General features: G+C 31.6%; 1 protein-coding gene across 1 annotated transcript in view; it reads right to left on the bottom strand.

Moving 5' to 3' along the window:
• LOC142319349 (INO80 complex subunit B) overlaps nt 1–984 on the bottom strand; it is a 46,000-nt gene extending 45,016 nt beyond the window's left edge. The window contains exon 1 of the mRNA XM_075356552.1: nt 697–984. Within this exon, the coding sequence (XP_075212667.1) occupies nt 697–724 (28 nt within the window). The 5' untranslated portion in view covers nt 725–984. The remainder of the gene's footprint in view (nt 1–696) is intronic.
• Between the last annotated feature and the right edge of the window lie 20,510 nt (nt 985–21,494).

The following is a 21,494-nucleotide window of genomic DNA, read 5'->3' as shown; positions in this document are numbered from 1 at the left end:
GTAGAACTAACATTTCATACCAAATAATGTAGAAGGAGGTTTATGGGTAGCATCATGTTTGACTAACTTCAGTTTTTACAATAGTGCAGCTTAGCTAGCTGGTAGGTAAGTTAAAGATTGTAACAAATTTTTTGAAGCTGATGCCCTAATTTTATTGGTTAGTAATCATCATACTGAGTATGGTGATTGTAATTTCATTTATTGAACTGATTTCAAACAAACAGAAAGTTTAAAAATAAATATATTGCAATTTGATGAACAGCATACGAAAATACTTTAAAATTATGAAAGACTCACCACTAAGAACAATGACAAGTAATTGAAGAAGGTATGGCTAAATAATTCCAAAAGCTCTTTTAAAAGAAAGATTTCTGTATAACTTCAAAATAGTATTTTATATTTTTTAATTATTTTAAAAGTGTGTAAAATTATAATTTAATTACGGCTTAATTTGATGAGAATGAAAAACTAAAATTGATATTTTACAAGAGTGAAAGATAACCTAGTACCAGGCAAAACCACAGTCGAGAATGAAAACCAAATAAAAACAAAGTTTTTGTTGAAATTCATTTTGATGATTATTTTAATAAATTAACACATGAAAAATGATAATAGTCTAAAATTTACAAAAAAATATATATAACCTAGACATAAAAAAAGGAAATTAATTTATTATTAAATTCCATTTACCATTACCATTTATCATCTTCAGATGTTTCACCATCCTTACTGCTAGTAGAGGTTGACACTAAAGTTTTAAGTTCAGCATACCATTGTTTATAAAAGGGTGGAATAAACTTTTCTAAAAGAGGACTTTTAGAAAACTTTTTTTTGTAGTTTCTTACAATTCACTGGAATGAGTTTATGGTAGGTTTGTAGTATGTTATTAATATTGATTTTATTAATGTCTGTGTTTTTCTTAATGCTATAAAAATTTCTGACCTACATTGTGATTTTTTGTTACCATTATATACTAACTTTCATACATAAAAATTTTATATCTGGAAATAAAAATGTTCATTTTCATTTTTTGTAATCTTTAAAAAAAAGGAGCTGATAGAAATTTAAAATCCTTAACCATATGTTGCCGCACGTTTATAATGCGAAATTTTTTTAATGCACATTGAACAAGTGAATATAACTTTTATGGAGTATAAATTTATTCTTTTTGTCGTTTCAACATTTCAATTTTACTGAAATTTCACATGGATGGTATAAATGGCCACGTTTCAGGGAAATGATAGACTTTTTTTAAAACGTTTTGTTGTGGAGAAAAACTAATCAATTTTACAATTGATTAGATTTAACTTATTCGAACTATTGTCTGTAAATATGAACAAATTTTGGTACTTTTTAAAAAGATGATTGCTGATTGCTGAAGAAAGGCTATCTGTTGTTAGTCACTGGGGTCGGCTAATTGCTAGGTGGCACCACTGAAAGGAGAAAAATTAAAATTATAATCCAACTTACATAATTTATAAATATAATCTAATCAAACTTAACCTATGCTCGCTAACCTTGACTACTGAACGAAGGTATATATATATATATATATATATATTTACTCATATAAATTTATTATATAAAATTAGATTATAATTTTAATTTACTTATTTTCTCCTTTCAGTGGCACTATCTAACAACTACAGATCGCCTGCGGGCATCTTCTAAGTTCCCAGATTTTTTGTACTGGAATTAGTAACGGGTAGAATCGTGAACGAGTCGTTCCTTCGATTCGATTCTTTATACTGAACGAAAGAATCGAGAATCAGTTTGCAGGAGAAACCGGTCTTTTTACGATTCTTAACAATGAAATGGATTGGCGACGGGAAATCAAATCTTACTCAATTACGATTTGATTCGATTCATAGCAATCTTTCTTATGCATAGCTTGTAGTGGGGGATCCTCCTACCATACGAAATTCTAACCTGCTTTTATTTTATTTATTTATTTATTGTTTTCCACACGTGACGCATAACTTATTACATCACCATCACTAATGTTTATTGATATTCGGCAAATTTATTACTTCTGATTATAAAATATTTTCATTAACTGTGCTATTTAACCGAGTTAATCTTAAACAATTAAATTTTATTTTAAGCCTCATAAAACAATTTTTGTTTATCATTAACTACAGCGAATGAGAGCCAAATATATTTTTTTCAACTCATTAAAAGTATTTATATCTTTTTTTTCTTGTTAACCTTCGGAAGAACCGTCAGGAATTACTTCAGAAGGTGAATAAGAGTGATATGTATGAGTGTAAATGAAGTTTAGTCATGTAGTCTCAGGTCGACTAGTTCTGAAATGTGTGGTTAACTGAAACCCAACCACCAAAGATCACCGGTATCCACGATCTAGTATTCAAATCCGTATAAAAGTATCTGCCTTTACTAGGACTTGAACCTTAGAATTCTCGACTTTGAAATCAGCTGATTTGCGTAAACGCGTTCACTACTAGACCAAGTAAAAGTATTTATAACTAGAAAATTTATCTTTAACTAATTTCTCTAAAGCTATAAATGACAAAATGAATAATTTAAAATAATATAGCTTGTACCATACCTTATTTTTGAGCGATCCATTGATTCCGTCTTTGTTTTTTTTTATCACATCGATGCTATTTTAAATTTACTTTATGTTTTTACTACTACGCGCACAGTTACACACACACACAAATTTTGTTTTTAAAAATAATGAAAAAAAATTAAAATTAAGTAAAATAAATAATTAGTTAATACCTTTCAAATAAACTTTATATTTTACATATTTACATGTAGAAATATAATTTTTTCGAAATTCTTTGATGTATGTCTATTTTGCCTTTCTGTTATTAACTGTCCCGCTTTTGAAAAAAATCGTTCGCAGGGAACAGAGGTTATAGGAATGCAAAGTCTAGTTTGCGTTATTTTGAATAATCTTGGTTAAATTAACCACCTTTCTTTCCACCGAGAGAGAGGATTTTGTGTTCTTGAGATGAGCGGTTCATCTATATATTTATGTAGCTCTAAAATTCCTGCTACTGTTGGGTTTGAATTAGTTTAAATTGGCGTTACTTTGTATTCAAAATCTTCTCGTGAGGTTGAAATGGAGGTTTCAATAATTTCTTGTTAGGTTTCAAACCTATCGCCTTGTTTGATCTGAATACTTCGAACTTTCTGTAAAAGTTTTGTGTAAGCATTTTGGTAAAATGCTTCATCTTTAATGCCTTGTTTTTTAAAGCGAGGATCTAATAGCATGCTTTCAAGCAAAATATTATTATTTTCAACATCCTTTAATTTATGTTGCAGTTGGTCTAACATCTTGTTACATACTTTAACGATTTCAGAATTTTGAGTAGAAGATTTAATGTTAAGTACATGTCTTGTCATCGCTCGCGCCAATAAACAGATCTTTGAAATAGTGACAGTTTTTTGAGAACTTATTTCAACAGTTATCTCTTCAAACATTTTCAATAGTTTGCACATTTCAGCTATAACTGTCCACTCATCAAATGAAATATTATTTAGAATAGGATTCACCAAAGCGATAGTCGAAGTAAGTGGTTCTTTTGTTTTTAATAATCTATTAAACATGTGCAGGAGTTCCATCAGGTAGGCACTTCCTGTTTTAATTTTTTTTTAATTCATTTGTCGCTGCATGTTTTGCAGTTTGGAGGCAACATGAGAACTTCGTTTAAAAAATTCGACAATTGCCTTCGATTTTACTTCAGACACTGCTGCTTGGACAATTAAATTAATTGTATGGGCTAAGCAAGGAATATGGCGTAGCTGACAATTGCAAATAGCAGCTTTTAAATTTGCTGCATTGTCACTAACAACCGCTACTATTTTGTCAGTAATAGCCCACTCATTGAATTTACCTTGTAATTCAATGCCAATGTTTTCAGCCGTATGTTCACTGCAGATTTCCATACAAGTCAGTAATTGGGTTTTTAAATTGCAATCGTGGTCAATGAAATGGATAGTTATGGCCATATAATTATTATTTGAAACTGATGTCCAACTGTCAGTGGTTATTGCGCATGCTTCTATATTATATAATGACTTACGAATCTCACAAGAAATTCTATCATATAATTGTGGAATTAAACTAGTTGTAATTGTTTTCCGACAAGGAAGCGAATACCAAGGGTTTAACATATGAACAAACTTCTTGAATTCTTCATCTTCAACGAGTGAAATAAGTTTATATTCTTTAGTTATTAACCTCTCTTTTTCCTGTTTAGCCTCCGGTAACTACCGTTTAGATAATTCTTCAGAGGATGAATGAGGATGATATGTATGAGTGTAAATGAAGTGTAGTCTTGTACATTCTCAGTTCGACCATTCCTGAGATGTGTGGTTAATTGAAACCCAACCCACCAAAGAACACCGGTATCCACGATCTAGTATTCAAATCCGTGTAAAAATAACTGGCTTTACTAGGACTTGAACGCTGTAACTCTCGACTTCCAAATCAGCTGATTTGGGAAGACGCGTTAACCACTAGACCAACCCGGTGGGTTTAGTTATTAACCTAACTAATTGAATATCTAACGCTCGGCTTTTACTTTGAGGGACAGGTTTTGTAACAAAGGAAGTAAGAGACAACTGTTGTGTTTTTTTTTTTTGAGGACAAAAATGTTATTGGAAGCACATAAGAAGGATTAGGCGGTTCAACAAGGTTTGTTAATTTAAGGGCTAATTGCTGCGATTCATTTGGTTCAGTCGCAGTAGGATTTAAGTTATAATGCATTTCTGAAATATAATCAGGACAAGGATTTTTTGTCTTGAAATATCAACTCCTGGGTGTTTAATTTTAATATGGTGTTTAATTTTAAGATTACTAGTCGTCCCACCGGCATAGGATACTGAACTACGGCAAAAATTACACAAAGCTTTTCCAGGGCTTGCTTCGGAAAAGTAAGTCCAGATGTGACTTCTTTTTCTGCAGCTCATGTTTATAAATTTAAAAACAAAATATTCATTTTTAAAAGTGCTTATAAAAAATATAAACAAACTAAACATACAACTCTAAATTGAACACGCACATAAAATTCACCATGAAAACAGAATCGACTGTCATCTTTTATCCGTCTACTAAGAATAATTGTAAAATATATCTTGAGCGTGACAGTATGCGCAAAAGAACGACAGTAATTAATATTGTCCAACATAGCTTCCCGCCCGAATGAAATTAAAAGAAAAAAGAATAATGATGTCATACAGAATGTGTGCGTAACAGTTTAAATTTTCCCTTCTCTGTTTAGCGATGAGCTTTGTTGATATAAGCTTGTTTTCATAAAGGAATCGAATAAGAGATGAAATAAGGAGAATCGTTGGGTAGATGGAAGGGAATAGAGCATTCGTATAAGAAGTGCTAGGCTGTTTATATTACTGTATTAAACATCGTATGAACTGCAAAAGAATCAGATGTTTACTAGGAGTCGAATAAGAGTTGAAAAGAAAGAATCGAAGGAGTCGAATGAGTTGAAAAGAGAAGAATCGAAGACATTTAGTATGTACGCATCAGTTGAATCGAACAGCAGTACGAAGAAATGAACTGCTAAACTTGCTGAAGAAGAGAAAGAGAGCATGCGCATTAGAGTTTACAGCTCTGGTAGTGGTGGGAAAGAAAAGAATCGGACAAACGATTCTTTTTTACGAATCCTTTCTGAGAATCGATTCCTGAAAAAGAATCGTTTATCCCACCACTAACTGGGATCGACAAAATGTTCAATGTAATGATTCAGAAATGAGATGGTCTCATTGTCTCCTTTCTCTGCAACAGCTTCTTCAAATATGTACATTTTCTATGTTTCAGTTTTTTCAAAGTAAAAACATTGACTACAGACCCAAAATCTGCTGACTGTAAAATATATTGGCTACTGGTAGAACGGAAAGTGTTGATGAATCAACACTTCCAATAAATTGATTGTGTTGATTGAATCAGCATAAAAATAAATCAGATTCTGTTTATGATTAACGCATAATACAAGGCCTATTCAGAAAATAAGGCACTTTTTGGAATTTTAAAAAACCAAGTACAAGAAAAAAATTTTATTATATACACGTGAAAGAGGGACTAAAATACTACTTTTCAACATAATCACCATACAAATTCAGGCTCTTATCATAGCGGTGGACAAGCTTTGAAATTCCTGTGTCATAGAATTCTGCCGCCTGTGATCTCAACCACTCAGTGACGTACCAATCTTGTACAAAATTTGTGGCAGCCTAGCTTCTGTGAAACAATTTCAAACAATAAAGTCCGTGAAACTTGTGGGAAACATAGAGAAAGCTCTGTTATTGTGAAATGGCGGTTTTCACGAATCTTTTCGTCAACTCTGGAGACCAGATCGTCAGTCACAATGCTCGGACGTCCACTCTTCTCTTTATCGTGAACGTTTTTTCGGCCATTTTTAAACTGAATGCACCACATCCTGACAGAACTTTCACTCATTACGTTGTTCCCGTACACTTCACACAGTTCCCGATGAATTTCTATTGGTTTTAAGTTTTTTGCCAACAGAAAACGAATCACAGACCGCACCTCACAACTGGCGGGATTTTCGATTGCAGCACACATTTCAAATTTGTATATAAAACAACGGGCAGAGACGTTCCCGTTGTCACGGCTGGACGCTGACTGAGGTGCCGAGCACGAGCACACCAATATATACGCGATTGGCGTGCGCCTGGCGGCGTCAGGTGGAAACGTTCCTTACTTTCTATAGCCCTCGTACATCAACCGCTGGATCTTATTTTGCTAGCTTGCTTTTTACACGAACATTCATATACGTAATGGCCGAAAGCGACCTGACATGACACGAGTCACAAGTCGCTTTGAAAACAACGCAGCTGTCTTAAGAATAACAAGTTCTCATGCCAGGTTTTCAAGGAAACGTAGTTTTTGATTTTTTTTTTTTTTTTTTTTTTTTTTTTTTTTTATCCGATTAGGAGCCTTTTACACTGCTTATCGGAATTTGTTAAATTTTATATAGATATTTTTTTTTTTTTTTTTTTTTTATATTTTAAATACTCTGTGATATTAGTTGTAAGATTTTATTAATGTTACTATTATGCTTTATTTCTCCGTTTTAATTTCTATTTTTAACCTAGTTTTAAGTTTTACTTAATTTTGTTATTTTAGTTTTTAACCTAGTTTTAAGTTTTATATTAGACCTTTTTATAGTTTTTAATTATCCAAGAATGGGCCCTTTACACCCATCTTGGACTTTGTAAAATTCTATTTAATCTTGATTTTATATCAGCTTTTACCTGTGATATTAGTCGTAAGTTTTACTCATCTTTTAGAATAGTTTTAAATCCTTTTATTTTTTATAAAAATAAAAGATTCCGGGCGATGATAACGCGCAAGCGTTTTTCGCCCTAAAAAAAAAAAAAAAAAAAAAAAAAAAAAATTAATTATGTTACTGCCTAGAAATATAGAATTTTGTTGTTTTTTTTTTAACAAAAAATGGTAAAGAAATCAAACCAATAAGAACAGTGTTAAAATATATATTTTATAGAAAAAAATCAACTTCAAATGTGAATTAAAAAATAAAAATAAGTAAAAAGAAATACTATTTTTTTTTTTAAGTTCTATCAAATCAATAGAAAATTAAATAATTTTATTTAACCCTTAATTTGGTAAAAACTCAAAACTTAAAAAAATTGTATTATTTTTTATTTTATAGCGTGTTTTTTTAAGAATAAACACCTGAGAGTGTTGCTGCATGGAGTTTGTGAATATGTGGTTATTACAAGACTGCCCAAAAAGGAGTGTAATTTATCTCTTGTTTTAAATGTCATAACATTCTTATTAGAGATGCAGTGTCTCACTAAAAAATATTGTTATTCCAATTAATAAAGTTAATTTAATGAAACACAAAATCTGAGGTATGATGAGAAAAATGAAATACAAACAAAAAAAATACAAAAAAAAAAAAAACAAACAGAAAATTTTTCAATAATTATTTAAATACGGCTAATTTTTATTTCAAAACCTGCAATGGAAAACTTAAGTAGGACACACTAATTGGCTGGATCAAAATCAGTTTAATAACTTGTTAGTAAATGATACTGGTGTAAAGTAATTTAATCATACCATATCCAAACATTGCACATATTTTAAAATTTTTAATCAAAGCAACTCATATAATGTTTCATAGAGTGTGTAACTGCACACCATATTTAAGAAACACATCTCACTTCTGATTAAGACTATTTTGAGTTTAATAAGAAATACTACATAAATGTCATCTTAGAGTGTTCTAAATGAAAAGACCCTGCTACATGGGCAGCGCTTTACACTAAAACCAGTTTTTCTTATCATACTTGGATGTTTATGGAAGATTAAAGATCCTAATTATTACGCACCAATCATCACATCAGTTCTATCGATAATATCAATTTACATACTTAATGAATGACTTATGTAGTTTTAAATGTATTGCAGAAACGACTTGATTATCTCGTTTACTGGTAATTTTGGAACAATTTTGGTGATTGTGTTGACATGTATTTATTTGTGTTGTATTCAAGAGTGATGTATTCGCATATTAGAGATTGTGGAATGATATGTCATAAATATAACTCTGACATTCTGTTATCAGTTTATAATATAATATATATTTTTTAACCAACAAGTTTTATTTTACATTAACAGTAGTTTTTATCTTTTTATATATAGATTAGAACAATAAAAAACAAAGTTGCAATATATATGTACATAATTTTATTAAACATGTTGTCTACTGTGTTGCATTTAATAATTACCAACAAAAACCACCATAAGCACTTCAATCTAATTAATAGAAAGTTCAATGTAAACTGATAAGATTATATTCAACTTGGTAAATTTATCAAGACTAATACATATGCCAAATTATATGTGTTAATAAAATTAGTGTATAGTACCATCAGTTACTTAAAGATGCAAATGCTGCTGTCTTAAGATAGCAACATAACTGACTTCCTTGGACCTGTCTTGCAGAGCAAAGTTTTTCGAAGGTAGGTTTAACATCACAAATAGACACTCTGAGTTCTTTTTTTATATTTAGCTGAGATTGATATTTTGTATTCAAAGCAGCTACTGCAGAAAATCCGGTTTTGCAAAGGCAGGATATTGAAAATGGTAATAGTATACGAAATGCTCTTGTTTTTAGTGCAGAAAACTCATCATCCACCCCTGCTCAAAATTCAAAGAGTGATTTATTGTCTTATGATTTTGCCACTTGCTGTGAAGTCTATGAAGATTTCTTCTTCAGCAGTTGACAGCCCTTTGGGAGTATTTTTGAAATGGATCTCTAACCTGCTCGTAACTTGCTATCAAGATTCGCCAGAAAGAAAATATTTTTAATTTCTTTGCCAGCATGGCTAAATAACTTTCAAACGTTACAAAAACAAATTTCACATGTTGTTCTTCAGCCTTGCAGATTTTAACACATTCATCCACATTTGCAAACATTTCTAGGGTTTTTTTACTTTAAATTTCTGCTCCACAATTCCAATTTTCTACAAAAAGCATTAACTTTATCACTCACATCCAACATATGTGTATTTGTTCCTTGGAGTTGAGGATTAAAGGTATTTAATTTCTTGAATATGTCGACCAAGTAGCTCAATTCCATCACAAATAAACAATCTCGAAACTTCTCGGCTTCTGGTCGGTTTTCCTTGGTCTGTTAATTCATAAAGACATTGCAAAGATTTCCATCTGATAACCATTTTCTATCACAATGAAATAGTATTGCTGAATGTACTGCACCCATCTCTTTACAAAGTGCAGAAAAGATTCTTGATTTTAGGAGTCTCATTTTTATAAAATTTACTACGGTTACAACCGTCATTAGCACAATATTCAGACCAGGACTCATTTCTTTAGAAGCCAGAGCTTCTCTGTGAATTATGCAGTACATCCGACACACTGTAGAGATTTTTGTTTCACAAGTGCTTGTATATTTTGGAATCTTCCAAACAACGAGCACCATCCGTGCATATTCCGCGCAATTTTGAGCATCTTTATTGCTATTTGTTGCCTCACCAAGCTGAATTGAAAACAATTTGTCATGTAATTTCCCAAAAAGCTGATGCTGTACATCTTCAACTATATCACCAATTCAATGGGCAATAGTATCATTTGGTAGGGTATGGACTGCAATTATTTGGAAAAATTATCTCCACATATAGTTTCTACAATCTCAATTGCAGCTGGCAAAATAAGCTCTTCACCAATGGTGTCAGGCTTTTTACATCTGGATATTTTATGTGAAACTTGTAAAATGTAAGTAAAGGTTATTCAGTCATAACAAAGTTTTTTAAAATTATGTTTGCTTTTCATATAATTATCATATATATATATATATATATACAGAGTGATTCAAAGAAAAGGGAAATTTAAAAAATTAAATAACGTTAATGAAAATTTTTTTTTAGAAAATGAATTTTATTTCATGTAATTGTACAAATGATGCCATTTTAGGATACATACATTTTAGTTTATTTTTTAAAGATGACATCTTGCAGGTGACTTCCTCTTCTACGTAAACACTCACGAAGTCTCTTCGTTAAATTGTTCATGGTTTGACGTAACATCTCAACTGAAATTTCCGCAATTGCTTCTCACATCTTTGCCTTCAGTTCTTCCGTTGTAGCAGGTCTACTGTGGAACACTTTGCTTTTAAGGTGACCCCACAAAAAGTAATCGCAAGCTGAGAGATCAGGCGATCTGGGAGGCCATCTAATGTCACCATTTCGTGAAATGACACGTTGTCCAAACAATCGGCGTACAGCTGCCATCGATATTCGTGCAGTATGTGACGTTACTCCGTCTTGTTGAAACCAGGCTGTATTAAGAATTGGTGGAAATCTCTTTTGTTGTTCCACAACAATGGTTTCAAGCATGGCTACGTAACGAGCTGACGTCACTGTAATCGCAAGACCGTTGTCATCCTCAAAAAAATAAGGGCCTATAACACCGTAAGATGACATAGCACACCAGACGGTCACTTTCAGGCTGTGCAACGCACGCTGGTGTAGCTGCGTAGGATTTTCTTGTGCCCAGTATCTGAAATTTTGCTTGTTAACAAATCCACTGAGGGAAATGCGCTTCGTCTGACATCCACAGTTCGTGAACAAACTCTTCGTTATCGTTTATCTTCTGAAGCATTACATTACAGAATTGTGCTCGCACAACTGCATCGTTCGGTTTCAGTTCTAGGACGATCTGCAACTTGTATGGATGGAATTGCAAGTCCTTCACTAACATTCTTCGAACACTTGAACTATGCAATTGTAAAGATGCTGAGAGACGACGAATTGACCGATGTGGACTTCGTGTGACTGCATCTTGTAAAGTTTGAACATTCTGTGGTGTTCGGACGGTTCGCTCACGGCCTGGGGAGGTTTCTTTTTCATTGCCGAACCAGTTTCCTCAAAATTAGATATCCATGTTTTAATTGCATGTGCTGATGGAACACAGTCGTCCCAGATTAAAATGACGGCGAAATTCTCTACGCGCTCCCTCCACACTATCATTGTTTTTGTAAAACGCTTTGATAGCAAATGCACGTTGCGCACCACTCCAAAGATCCATGACAACTAAATGGCAGGTTAGGTAAGAGAGGCTGGCGCCACTTATCAAGTGGTACCAATCGCCCACGGCTACCAACACAACTTTCAAAATTTCCTGTTTCTTTGAATCACTCTGTATATATATATATATATATATATATATAGAGAGAGAGAGAGAGAGCCTATGACACTCCAGGTAACGTAAGGGTTTCAACGAGGGGTCATACATCTAAATCGGTCTAGCCTTTGAGCTGCTTCGGTGGAACATACATATATACATCCTAAATTTATTACATTCCTTTTTGGGCAGACACGTAAAAAGAAAGAAATATAAAATTATGTATTACAAACAATGTCATTAATATTAAACAAGTCTAGAAATAATAATGCCATATTCATCCATTTTTTTCTTTTGGGGATGTTTCTTTTATTTTTATAAAACTTTTAATATGGCTTTTTTTAAATCCACGTAAAAAAAATACTTCTCAGTTCTTGCAATATCACATCCGGCTAATTTAGAAAGTTTTGCGAACTGTTTACCTGACGCAGGTATAAAACAAAATTTAAAGAAAAGAATGCTACTATTTTTTATTAGTTTTTTGAAGTAATCTTCATCATTTTTTTAAAACTTCATTATATTTTTATTTGTAATTTAGGTAGTACTTTAAATTAATTATATCCGTATAGGCCGTTCTCAAGAAATGTACATGTGGTCCAAGCGTTTATATTAAAATAACAAGAATATCGCCAAATATATAACTTCGAGCAAACATTAACTAAGGCTGTAAAAAATATTTGGAAATATTTATTTCTATTTTCAAACAATTTTTTTAATTTTCACGCAAAAAAATACTTTGATATCATCAAAGATAAGTCAAACTGATAATCTTTTTTTTTTGGAAAAATAGTTTAAGCAACTATCAAAGAAAAAATTCCATTTTGGCACGCCGGAAGGCGGAGGTAGATTTCATCAGTGTTACTAAGTAGGGATATAAAAAGATTTCCACCTTAAAATTAAGAAAAATTTCAAATTTACTCAGTACAACAATGGTTGCATATGAAAATACGTAGTTTCACATGTTTAGCATACGACAAGCTTCATCTTACAATTCCAGCAATATTTTGGTCATTCCTTGCCGTAAGGGTTGGTCATATCAAAACTTATTTCAGACAAAAGTTTTAGGTAATGTTTAGAGGACTAACGACCACTTTAAACCGATTCGATACTGTTCTTATTAAGCGAGGTATGATGTTTTTTGTCTTCAAAACCCCATTTTTTCCACCCACTAGGCCAAGGTTTAGGTCTTTATCCAAAAAAGAGTAGAAACTTTAAAGGAATTCGATATTTTACTTAATAAGAAAGTTATAGCGATATTTTGGGTTTTTTTCGAAAAAGCCTCCCATTTTCATTTCCATGGCTCGATTTTGGCCGTTAATGAACGCGACCGAGATTTTGGGTCGTGTTTTTTTTTTAGGGAAAATTTGAAAGTGATTTGCACAAAATTACTGCAGTTATCGTGTCCACAAGAAAGTTAAATATATATATGTATATATAAACCTTTGAGCTGATGCTGATTTTGGGGTTTGGGGGATGTGAAGCGCGAAGATATGTTGAAATTTTCTGGAAGTCGTATCATGGTACCCATTACAATGGATAGCTTTCTTGTGAAATCTACCTAAAACATTAATTCATTATATTTTTGGACAATCTAAACAATTTTGTATTTTGGGGTGTTTTATCAATTTACAACTCCTTAAAATTGGATAATTCATTCGGTTTGAAAAATAGATACTTTACATAAAAATACAAACAATAATTTATTTTTAATGATTAAAGATCTTTTACTGATTTTGAATAGAAATCCATTTAAAACCATGATCCCGTTTATATTAGAGTAACATCGGACCTTGAATTATTAAATATCACGTCTTTTTTCAAGTCACTTAAATTTAAAGTGATGATTTGATATTAAAGTGTAAGCTGCCCTATCCTACTCGTATTGTATTACAATATTAAATTTAAACTTGTTTTTCATATGATAATTTATTATAAGCGTGTCGTTACACTTTTATTATTTGTATTTTTTTATAAATTTTGTTTTTATAAAATAGGCATTTTTAATGTTATTACGTTCAATTAAAAAATATTTTTTATCTGTTTAATTTTTAAATAGCAAATGTAATAATACTTTTTATTACTTTAGACCGGAACACTCGTTTATAATTCTATTTTGTAATATGTCGACATTAGAATATAAGCAACAACAAATATATATATAATATAACCTTATATAAATATATAACCTTTTACTTCAGGGTTAATAACTTTTTTTCTGTTTTCCTCCGGAACTACCGTAAGGTATTACTTCAGAGGATGAATGAGGATGATATGTATGAAGTGTAGTCTTGTACAGTCTCAGGTCGACCATTCCTGAGATGTATCGTTAATTGAATCCCAACCACCAAAGAACACTGGTATCTACTATCTAATATTCAAATCCGTTAGAAGGTTATTTTTGCCTTTGCTAGGATTTGAACCCTAGAACTCTCGACTTCGAAATGAGCTGATTTGCGATGACGAGTTAACCACTAAACCAACCCGGGGGGAGCTTACCAATTAAGTCTGCTACTCTTCAAGATTTACGAAATCGAATTGTAACAGCAATGAATTCAATAACAAGGGATCAGTTACCAATAAACATAATTTGGGACCAAATAAAAAAATTAACTGTTATTTATAAATCTCGAGTTTTGTATCCTTGTACGAAGTAAAGGAAGAATTGTGAACGTGAAAAATTTCGGTTTTCAGATTTCAACGGAAATTTCCATTTGACCATCCTTGAATCCATTTTGACTATTTTCGGCGTGACGTCTGTAAGTACGTATGTGCGAATGTATCTCGCATAACTCAAAAACGATTAAGCGTAGAATGTTGAAATTTTTAAATTAGCACTGTTGTAAACATCTAGTTGTGCACCTCCCCTTTTGATTGGAATCGACTTGACCAAAAATGTCCAAAAAATCCCAAAATCCAAAACATTTGGATTTTGGAAGGGGATAAAAAAAATTTCCACGTTAAGTTAAGCAAAACTTCAAATTTACTCCATACGACAACGTTTGCATGTGAAAAAAGTTTCAGATGTTTAGCATACGACAAGCCCCATCTTACAATTCCAGCAACATTTTCGTCATCTCTTGCCGCAAGAGTTGGTTATATCAAAAATTCTTTCAGACAAAAGTTTTAAGTAATGTTTAGAGAACTAACGACTACTTTAAACCAACTCGACACGGTGCTTATTAAGGGAGGTAATTTTTTTTTCAAAACCCCATTTTTTCTACCCCCTGTGCCAATGGTTGGTGATGTCAAAACACTTTACTTACATAAATTTCAGGCCCTTATTCAAGGATAAAGTAGAAACTTTAAAGGAATTCGATATTTACTTAATAAAAAAAGTTATAGGAATATTTTGTTTTTTTTTCGAAAAAGCCACTCCATTTTCATTTCCATGGTCCAATTTTGCCCGTTAACGAACTCGACCGAGATTTTGGGTCGTGTTTTTTTTTTAGGGAAAATTTGAAAGTGATTTGCACAAAATTACTGCAGTTATCGTGTCCACAAGAAAGTTAAATATATATATGTATATGTAAACCTTTGAGCTGATGCTGATTTTGGGGTTTGGGGGATGTGAAGCGCGAAGATATGTTGAAATTTGCTGGAAGTCGTATCATGGTACCCATTAAAATGGATAGCTTTCTTGTGAAAAAAGGTATAAAAAAAGAGAGTAGCGTTATTTACGAAAGCTAGAATCTTTAATCGGTCACAAATAAATAAAAAAATTAATATATGTATAATATATTCAACGTAAGAGCTATCCTACGTATAGCTACTGTTTGTAGTAAAGAGATTTTATTGCAGCGTGTGCGATTGTGTTAATGCAGTAATGTGACAATATACGGACTGACAGTTTGTTAATCCTTACCAGTGTTTATAGAAAAAATAGTATGCTAACAATTCAAAACAAGAGAAGAAACGTTTATATTTTTTTTCTTTTGTTTTCAAGTTATAAAGATTAAAATAAACATTTAACAACCCCAGTGTAAGTTTATAACTGATAGTCGTATATGTTGGGAAGGTAGGAGGAGAAAACATTAGCAAGAAATGGTCATTGTATAAATAGTTTTTTTTTGTTTACATGTACACCTATCTACATGCTATCTAATGAGATAAATTACAACTGTATTAGTTTATTACAAGCCTTCTTAAAAAATAACAGCATAACTCATAGCGGTTTTTTTTCTTTAAGTGTTATTTGATAATGAAAGAAAACTTAATTTCGGTAGATTAACTAAATTTATATTTTAAATAACATTATTCAATTTTTAAAAAAGTAACAAGTGTATCTGTATTTACACACACAGTGAATTGTAATTGAATGTTTTAGTGAATTTACTGAAATTATTTTCAGTAGTCTGTTCTATATTATAGTGAAAAGTTTTGTGTTCTCAATATTCTACTCGTACTTCTAAACTTTTGTTAACTTATAACAAAGGAAAAAAATACTAGTTCAGCAATAAAAAAGTAAGCACAAAGTATTTTACGAAGAAACTGAAAATATTTCAATACATATTCTACAAGAGAAAATAGAAAAAAAATCATTGAATCTAAACACTAATCGCTCTTTTTTCGAGTCGCAGCTTGAAAAAAATTTTCCTTAATTTTTGTTCCTAGGGTAAAATAAATCCATACTGAAATTCATGGAACTTAAATTTGATAATTTTATGTGGTTTTGATCTGAAGAATTTAAGTAAAACAGGTCCTGAATTGAATAAAACAATGTCTAAATAATCTTTACTTTCCCGGCGAATAGTTACATTAGTTATATTAAAGGGGAAAGTACGGTGATCATGCTAAAAATAGGGTATCGGGTTTTTTGAAAATTTTTACGTTTTAGGGACCAGCTACTTTTAGATTAAAAAAAAAATATGTGTGCTTAAGACCGCACGGCCGAAGTGATAACTTGTACGGGATCGCAATCATTTCGAATTAATATATATTACAAGTAGCATATAATGTTTACATTCAATAGCCACTTTAACTTTTGACCCCTAGAACCAATATGACGCACAATTTGAACATGTGTATTCCACGATTATCCCCTGTTTGTAGTTAAATTTTCACGCTGAAAGAGTGGATTTACTGCAAAACACGTAGAAAACTCGGGTTTGAGATGCCCCCAAAATTACAACAAAGAAATTGGCTATTGAACCTCCACGTCTCTTTTCACGGGTTTATTCGAATACATTAAAGAATGGCTACTTTCAATGATGAATGTGTATTCACATGTTGAAACAGTTGATTTACTGAAAAATTCATAGTAAAAAATGTGTTTTAACTGCAAACAGCATGATTAATTTTAAATTTATGATGATGATGTAGGTCATCATTACTTTCAGCGATATGTGTGTATATTATTGATCATTATTTAATATATGCAATGATAATTATTTACGATTCAAGATTATTGTTGATTTTTATAATCTGACAGGTACTCAGTTAACGTTGTAAACTTACAATGATTTTCTGCATCAATCAATCATCATTACTTTCAGGAAAAAAGGGTTTTTTATTTTTTATAATTGTGATAGCTAATTATTGACAGCTGATGTTATTTTATTCATATTTTACATAAGAAACGGAATTTCTCAGACATATTTTTCGTTAAATAAAAAAAGGGTGTATCTCGAAAACGGTGCGTCCTAGGGCATTTTAACACAATTTTGAAAGGTTTTGCGATCACCCGGAACGATAGGTCCTAATCCCATGCGTCTAGCGGCCACCGTTCTCGAGATAATAGCGCAAGCGAAATTCGCCTCCACAGAATTGCAGGACCAAAATATTTTATATAAAGTAATTTTTAAACAATAAATAGAAACCTTTACCGACAATATTTTCAAGGTTAATGATTTTTTAATGCATATAAATTAGGTGTTGAAAATCTTCACATATGTTACCCAAACTCAGTAAATATTATAATATTTTACACTTACACTGAATTTAAACAATATTTTTTTTTTTTATTATGAGCGATAGAGAGGGAGAATTATTGTGAATCACCGGCAGTTTTTTTTCCACCTCCCATCCTCTGCTACTACATGTACTACACACTCATATATGCGTATATATATTCTCGCTCTATGTCCTTTTCTCTTTCATATATATATATATATATATATATATATATATATATATATATATGCTTAGCGTCTTTTGTTACGTTACAGATTTTGATCACAAGTCGGCGATTTTTTCCCATGTTCCCATGTAATTCGTATGTACAAAAAATTCTAACACAACGCGCCTAAAGAAATGTTCACTTCAAAAATAGTGTTAAATATATGTAATAGATAATATATATATATACAATAATAAACAATGTTTAAGCGTTCCATATAATAAACAAAATAAATTTAAATTTGTTACAAAAATCTTACCAGCCTGACTTCATTTATTAAACACGAATAATCATTAGAATTGTATTATTTCTGTAAATGTGATATGTATTACATATAAATGAAATCGGGCCGGTAAGAGTTTTGTAATTCTATTTCAAATTTAAATTTTTTTGATAGTCATATCATTTACTTCATACCATATTTTTTTCTTGTTACTGTTAGAAACTTTTCTTTTTATGTTGTTTTATGTTTTATCTTGTTACTGTTAGAAACTTTTTTTCTTGTTTCTTGTTACCGTTAGAAAATTTTCTTTCCTCTCCCTACTGCTAATCTTTTTACAAGGAGCAATCCTGTGAAATTTTGTTTAAACCCATAATGGTAACACTTATTCTCATACAAGTAAATAAGAATGAGGTGGTCACAAAATTTCCTTCCTGAAGTTGAGCTTTTGTTTTGTATCACTAACCTTCTCATAAGTGATGATGTAAACCAGAGGTTCCCAAACTTATTTTTCTCATAGACCACTTTCAAAATTTTGCTAGTTCCGGTGGCCCCCCTGCAGCTACATTTCTACCATATTTCCAGTCGACGGAAAATGTGAACATTAGATCTAACTATGAAAATTTGCGTTACGGCTGAGTTCCACGAACTAACAGCTTCCGAAAAAAAAAGTGAGAATTGATTGGTTAATTTTTGATTGACTGTGCTGTAAGTGGATGTCAAAAAAGTAAAGTTGGCCAATCAAAAAAAAAAATGTCTCCTTCCAACTTTACATTTTTGACATCTACTCACAGCACAAGAAAGCAATCAATTCTCACTCATTTTATTTAGAAAACTTCCCATTCAGAGTGGTAAAAAGCAAAAGAAAAATAGTATATTTTTTGTGTTGCATTTATTCAAATATGTAATCATTACACTATTAATTATTATTGTTATCATATTGCAATGTAATATAATAAAATTGTCGTAATATAATTAAAATTAAACATTAATAACGAAATGTAACTTCTACAATGACAATCACAAAATAGTTACAATTTTAATGGGAGGGATGTACTTGATGGATTGACAGCAAATTATCAATATTTGGCTTCAGTTTTGTTAGGAATAAGCGCAAATCTCCCCGTTCTGTGATATTGAATCTGCTCCTTTTTTTTGATAAAAGGTTTGTAACGACACTAAAACTTTTTTCAACAAGATATGACGAGGGAAACGCTATCAAAAGCTTTCTCGCAATTCCCCACAGTCCAGGATATTTTTCTGGTATTTCTGCTTGCAGCCAAAATGTTTCATACTCTCTTTTAAATTTCACTTTCAGCTCCTTATTAGTGCTAAGCTCGAGTAGCTCCTATTGTAATATCACATTCTCCACTTCCGTTTCATCAAATGGATTTATGATCCATGGTGGTATTTCCATCGTCAGAATATCTTCAAATCTGATTTTGAAGTCATCATGCAGGGCAATTAGATGTTGAACGTATGTCTGAATATCCTCATCAAGGCATTCTACCTGTGACAAGTTTGAAAACTGGGAAAATAGGCGCCGACTAATATTTTGCTTCATAAATTTCAATTTTCCAAGAAAAGCTGAAATTATTAAATTGAGACTGTCCCCTTGTAATTGTAAGTTAATGTCATTAAATTTTTTGAACAAATTTGTCAAATACGCGATGTCAGCTTTCAAAGTGATCAGGTTTTCTTTTAAATCTGAATCTTTACCTTCCAGAAACTCTAAAACTGATTCAAAAAGTGAGTAAAATCTTGTTAAACATGCACCTTTCGACAACCAACGTACTTCAGTATGTAAGAGCAATCGTTGGAAGTCTTCATCACTTTCATCGCACAATTGGGCAAATAAACGCGTATTTAATGCATTGCTTCTTATCTTGTTAACAGCATTACTTACAAGTTGAAGCGATTGGTGTAATCTATCTCAGATTTTTTCGCTACTAGGTGTTGTCGGTGGATGACACAGTGAATTGCAGTTACCTCTGGTATAATTCTTTTAAGATGGCTTATAAATCCATGATATCGTCCGACCATGGCAGGAGCTCCATCTGTTGCCACCGAAATGACGTTTGTGAATGGAATTGATTTTTCGTTAAAAAAATCACTCAGGAAATTAAATATTGATTCACCTTTAGTGTTCGTCTCCAAAGTTTTCGCGAATAGTAGCTCTTCATGAATTTCTTCGTCCATAACAAATTGAACATATGCCAATAATAATACTTCATTACCAGGTAAAGTTGACTCGTCCAGTTGAATAGAAAAATGAGTTGTTTGCAGATAATTACACATGAAACTTTCAATATCAGAGCTCATTTTATCAATACGTCTTTAAAGAAAGAGTGTTGTTACTCAAAGGAATTCTTTTGAGTATGTCAAATGGAGATTTGTGCAGAACAGTTTTTAAAACCTCTTCAACAGCGGGTAAAATTAACTGTTCTCCAATGGTGTGCGGTTTTCCAGATTTCGCTATAAGTAATGAAACATTGTACGATGCCCGCAAGCCATCATCGTTACTTTCAGACGTTGAAGCGAACATACTGTGCACGGTAGGTCTCTTTTCATATTTTTCCTTCAATGTTTGAAAATATTTCAAATCTTTACCTATTTTATCAGGATGACACCTTCTTAGATGATCTTCGAGCTTCGATGGTTTCATAGAGTCATTGCTCAAAATTTTGCTGCACAAAAGGCATATAGGCAATCGCTTGTCTGCCTTTGATGGAAGAAATCCAAATTTTAAATAATCAACACTGTACAGTCGACATTTCTTCTTAGATTCAGCCATGTTTCGTATCAGTTACCTACTGGTAAATAAAAAAAAAACTTTGTTTTAGTAATCTCAGGGCGGTCTTACTTAACAGGGTATGACTATTTTAACAGAATAGTATTAATTAATTATTGCAATGAAATAAAGTACCAGCGGCAAACTGATTCTAATTATTAAAAGCAATAAATCGGTAAGATCCATAATAAAGTTTTATGAAAATGGCTGAACCGATTTTAATGTGATGTAAAACATTTTTTAATTAATTATATTTTGATATATTTCTGTAAATTCTATAGAAAATACTTTTAAATAACCAATATCTTGATATCACAACTCTGCGATTTTAATCATTTATTTATTACTTTGATGCACGTTACGAGAATGTAAAGGTACAAGTATTGTACCTTTACAATTGTACAGGTACAATTTATGAAAATATACAACGTGTTAGAGAATAAGGGTTACAACCGGGAAATTGTATGTTCAGGATCAGTTTTTAAGTCGATTCCAATAGTTTTTTTATATATCTGAAAAAAAATTTAGGCCAAAAATTAATAAATCCTTAAACGGAAGAGATTTCTTTTAGGAATAAGCCTCGCCTTTTGTACCTACATATTTTTTGTAATTTGTGTATTTTTTGTTTACTGACGTGTACAATAAATTGTCAAATAAATAAATAAACAATAAATAAAATAAAAGTAAG

Source organism: Lycorma delicatula, chromosome 2 (genome assembly GCF_047948215.1).
Source record: "Lycorma delicatula isolate Av1 chromosome 2, ASM4794821v1, whole genome shotgun sequence".
In the NCBI taxonomy this organism is placed as follows: domain Eukaryota; kingdom Metazoa; phylum Arthropoda; class Insecta; order Hemiptera; family Fulgoridae; genus Lycorma; species Lycorma delicatula.
The sequence above is the reverse complement of the archived record's forward strand: the minus strand, read 5'-3'. Positions and strand labels throughout refer to the sequence as shown.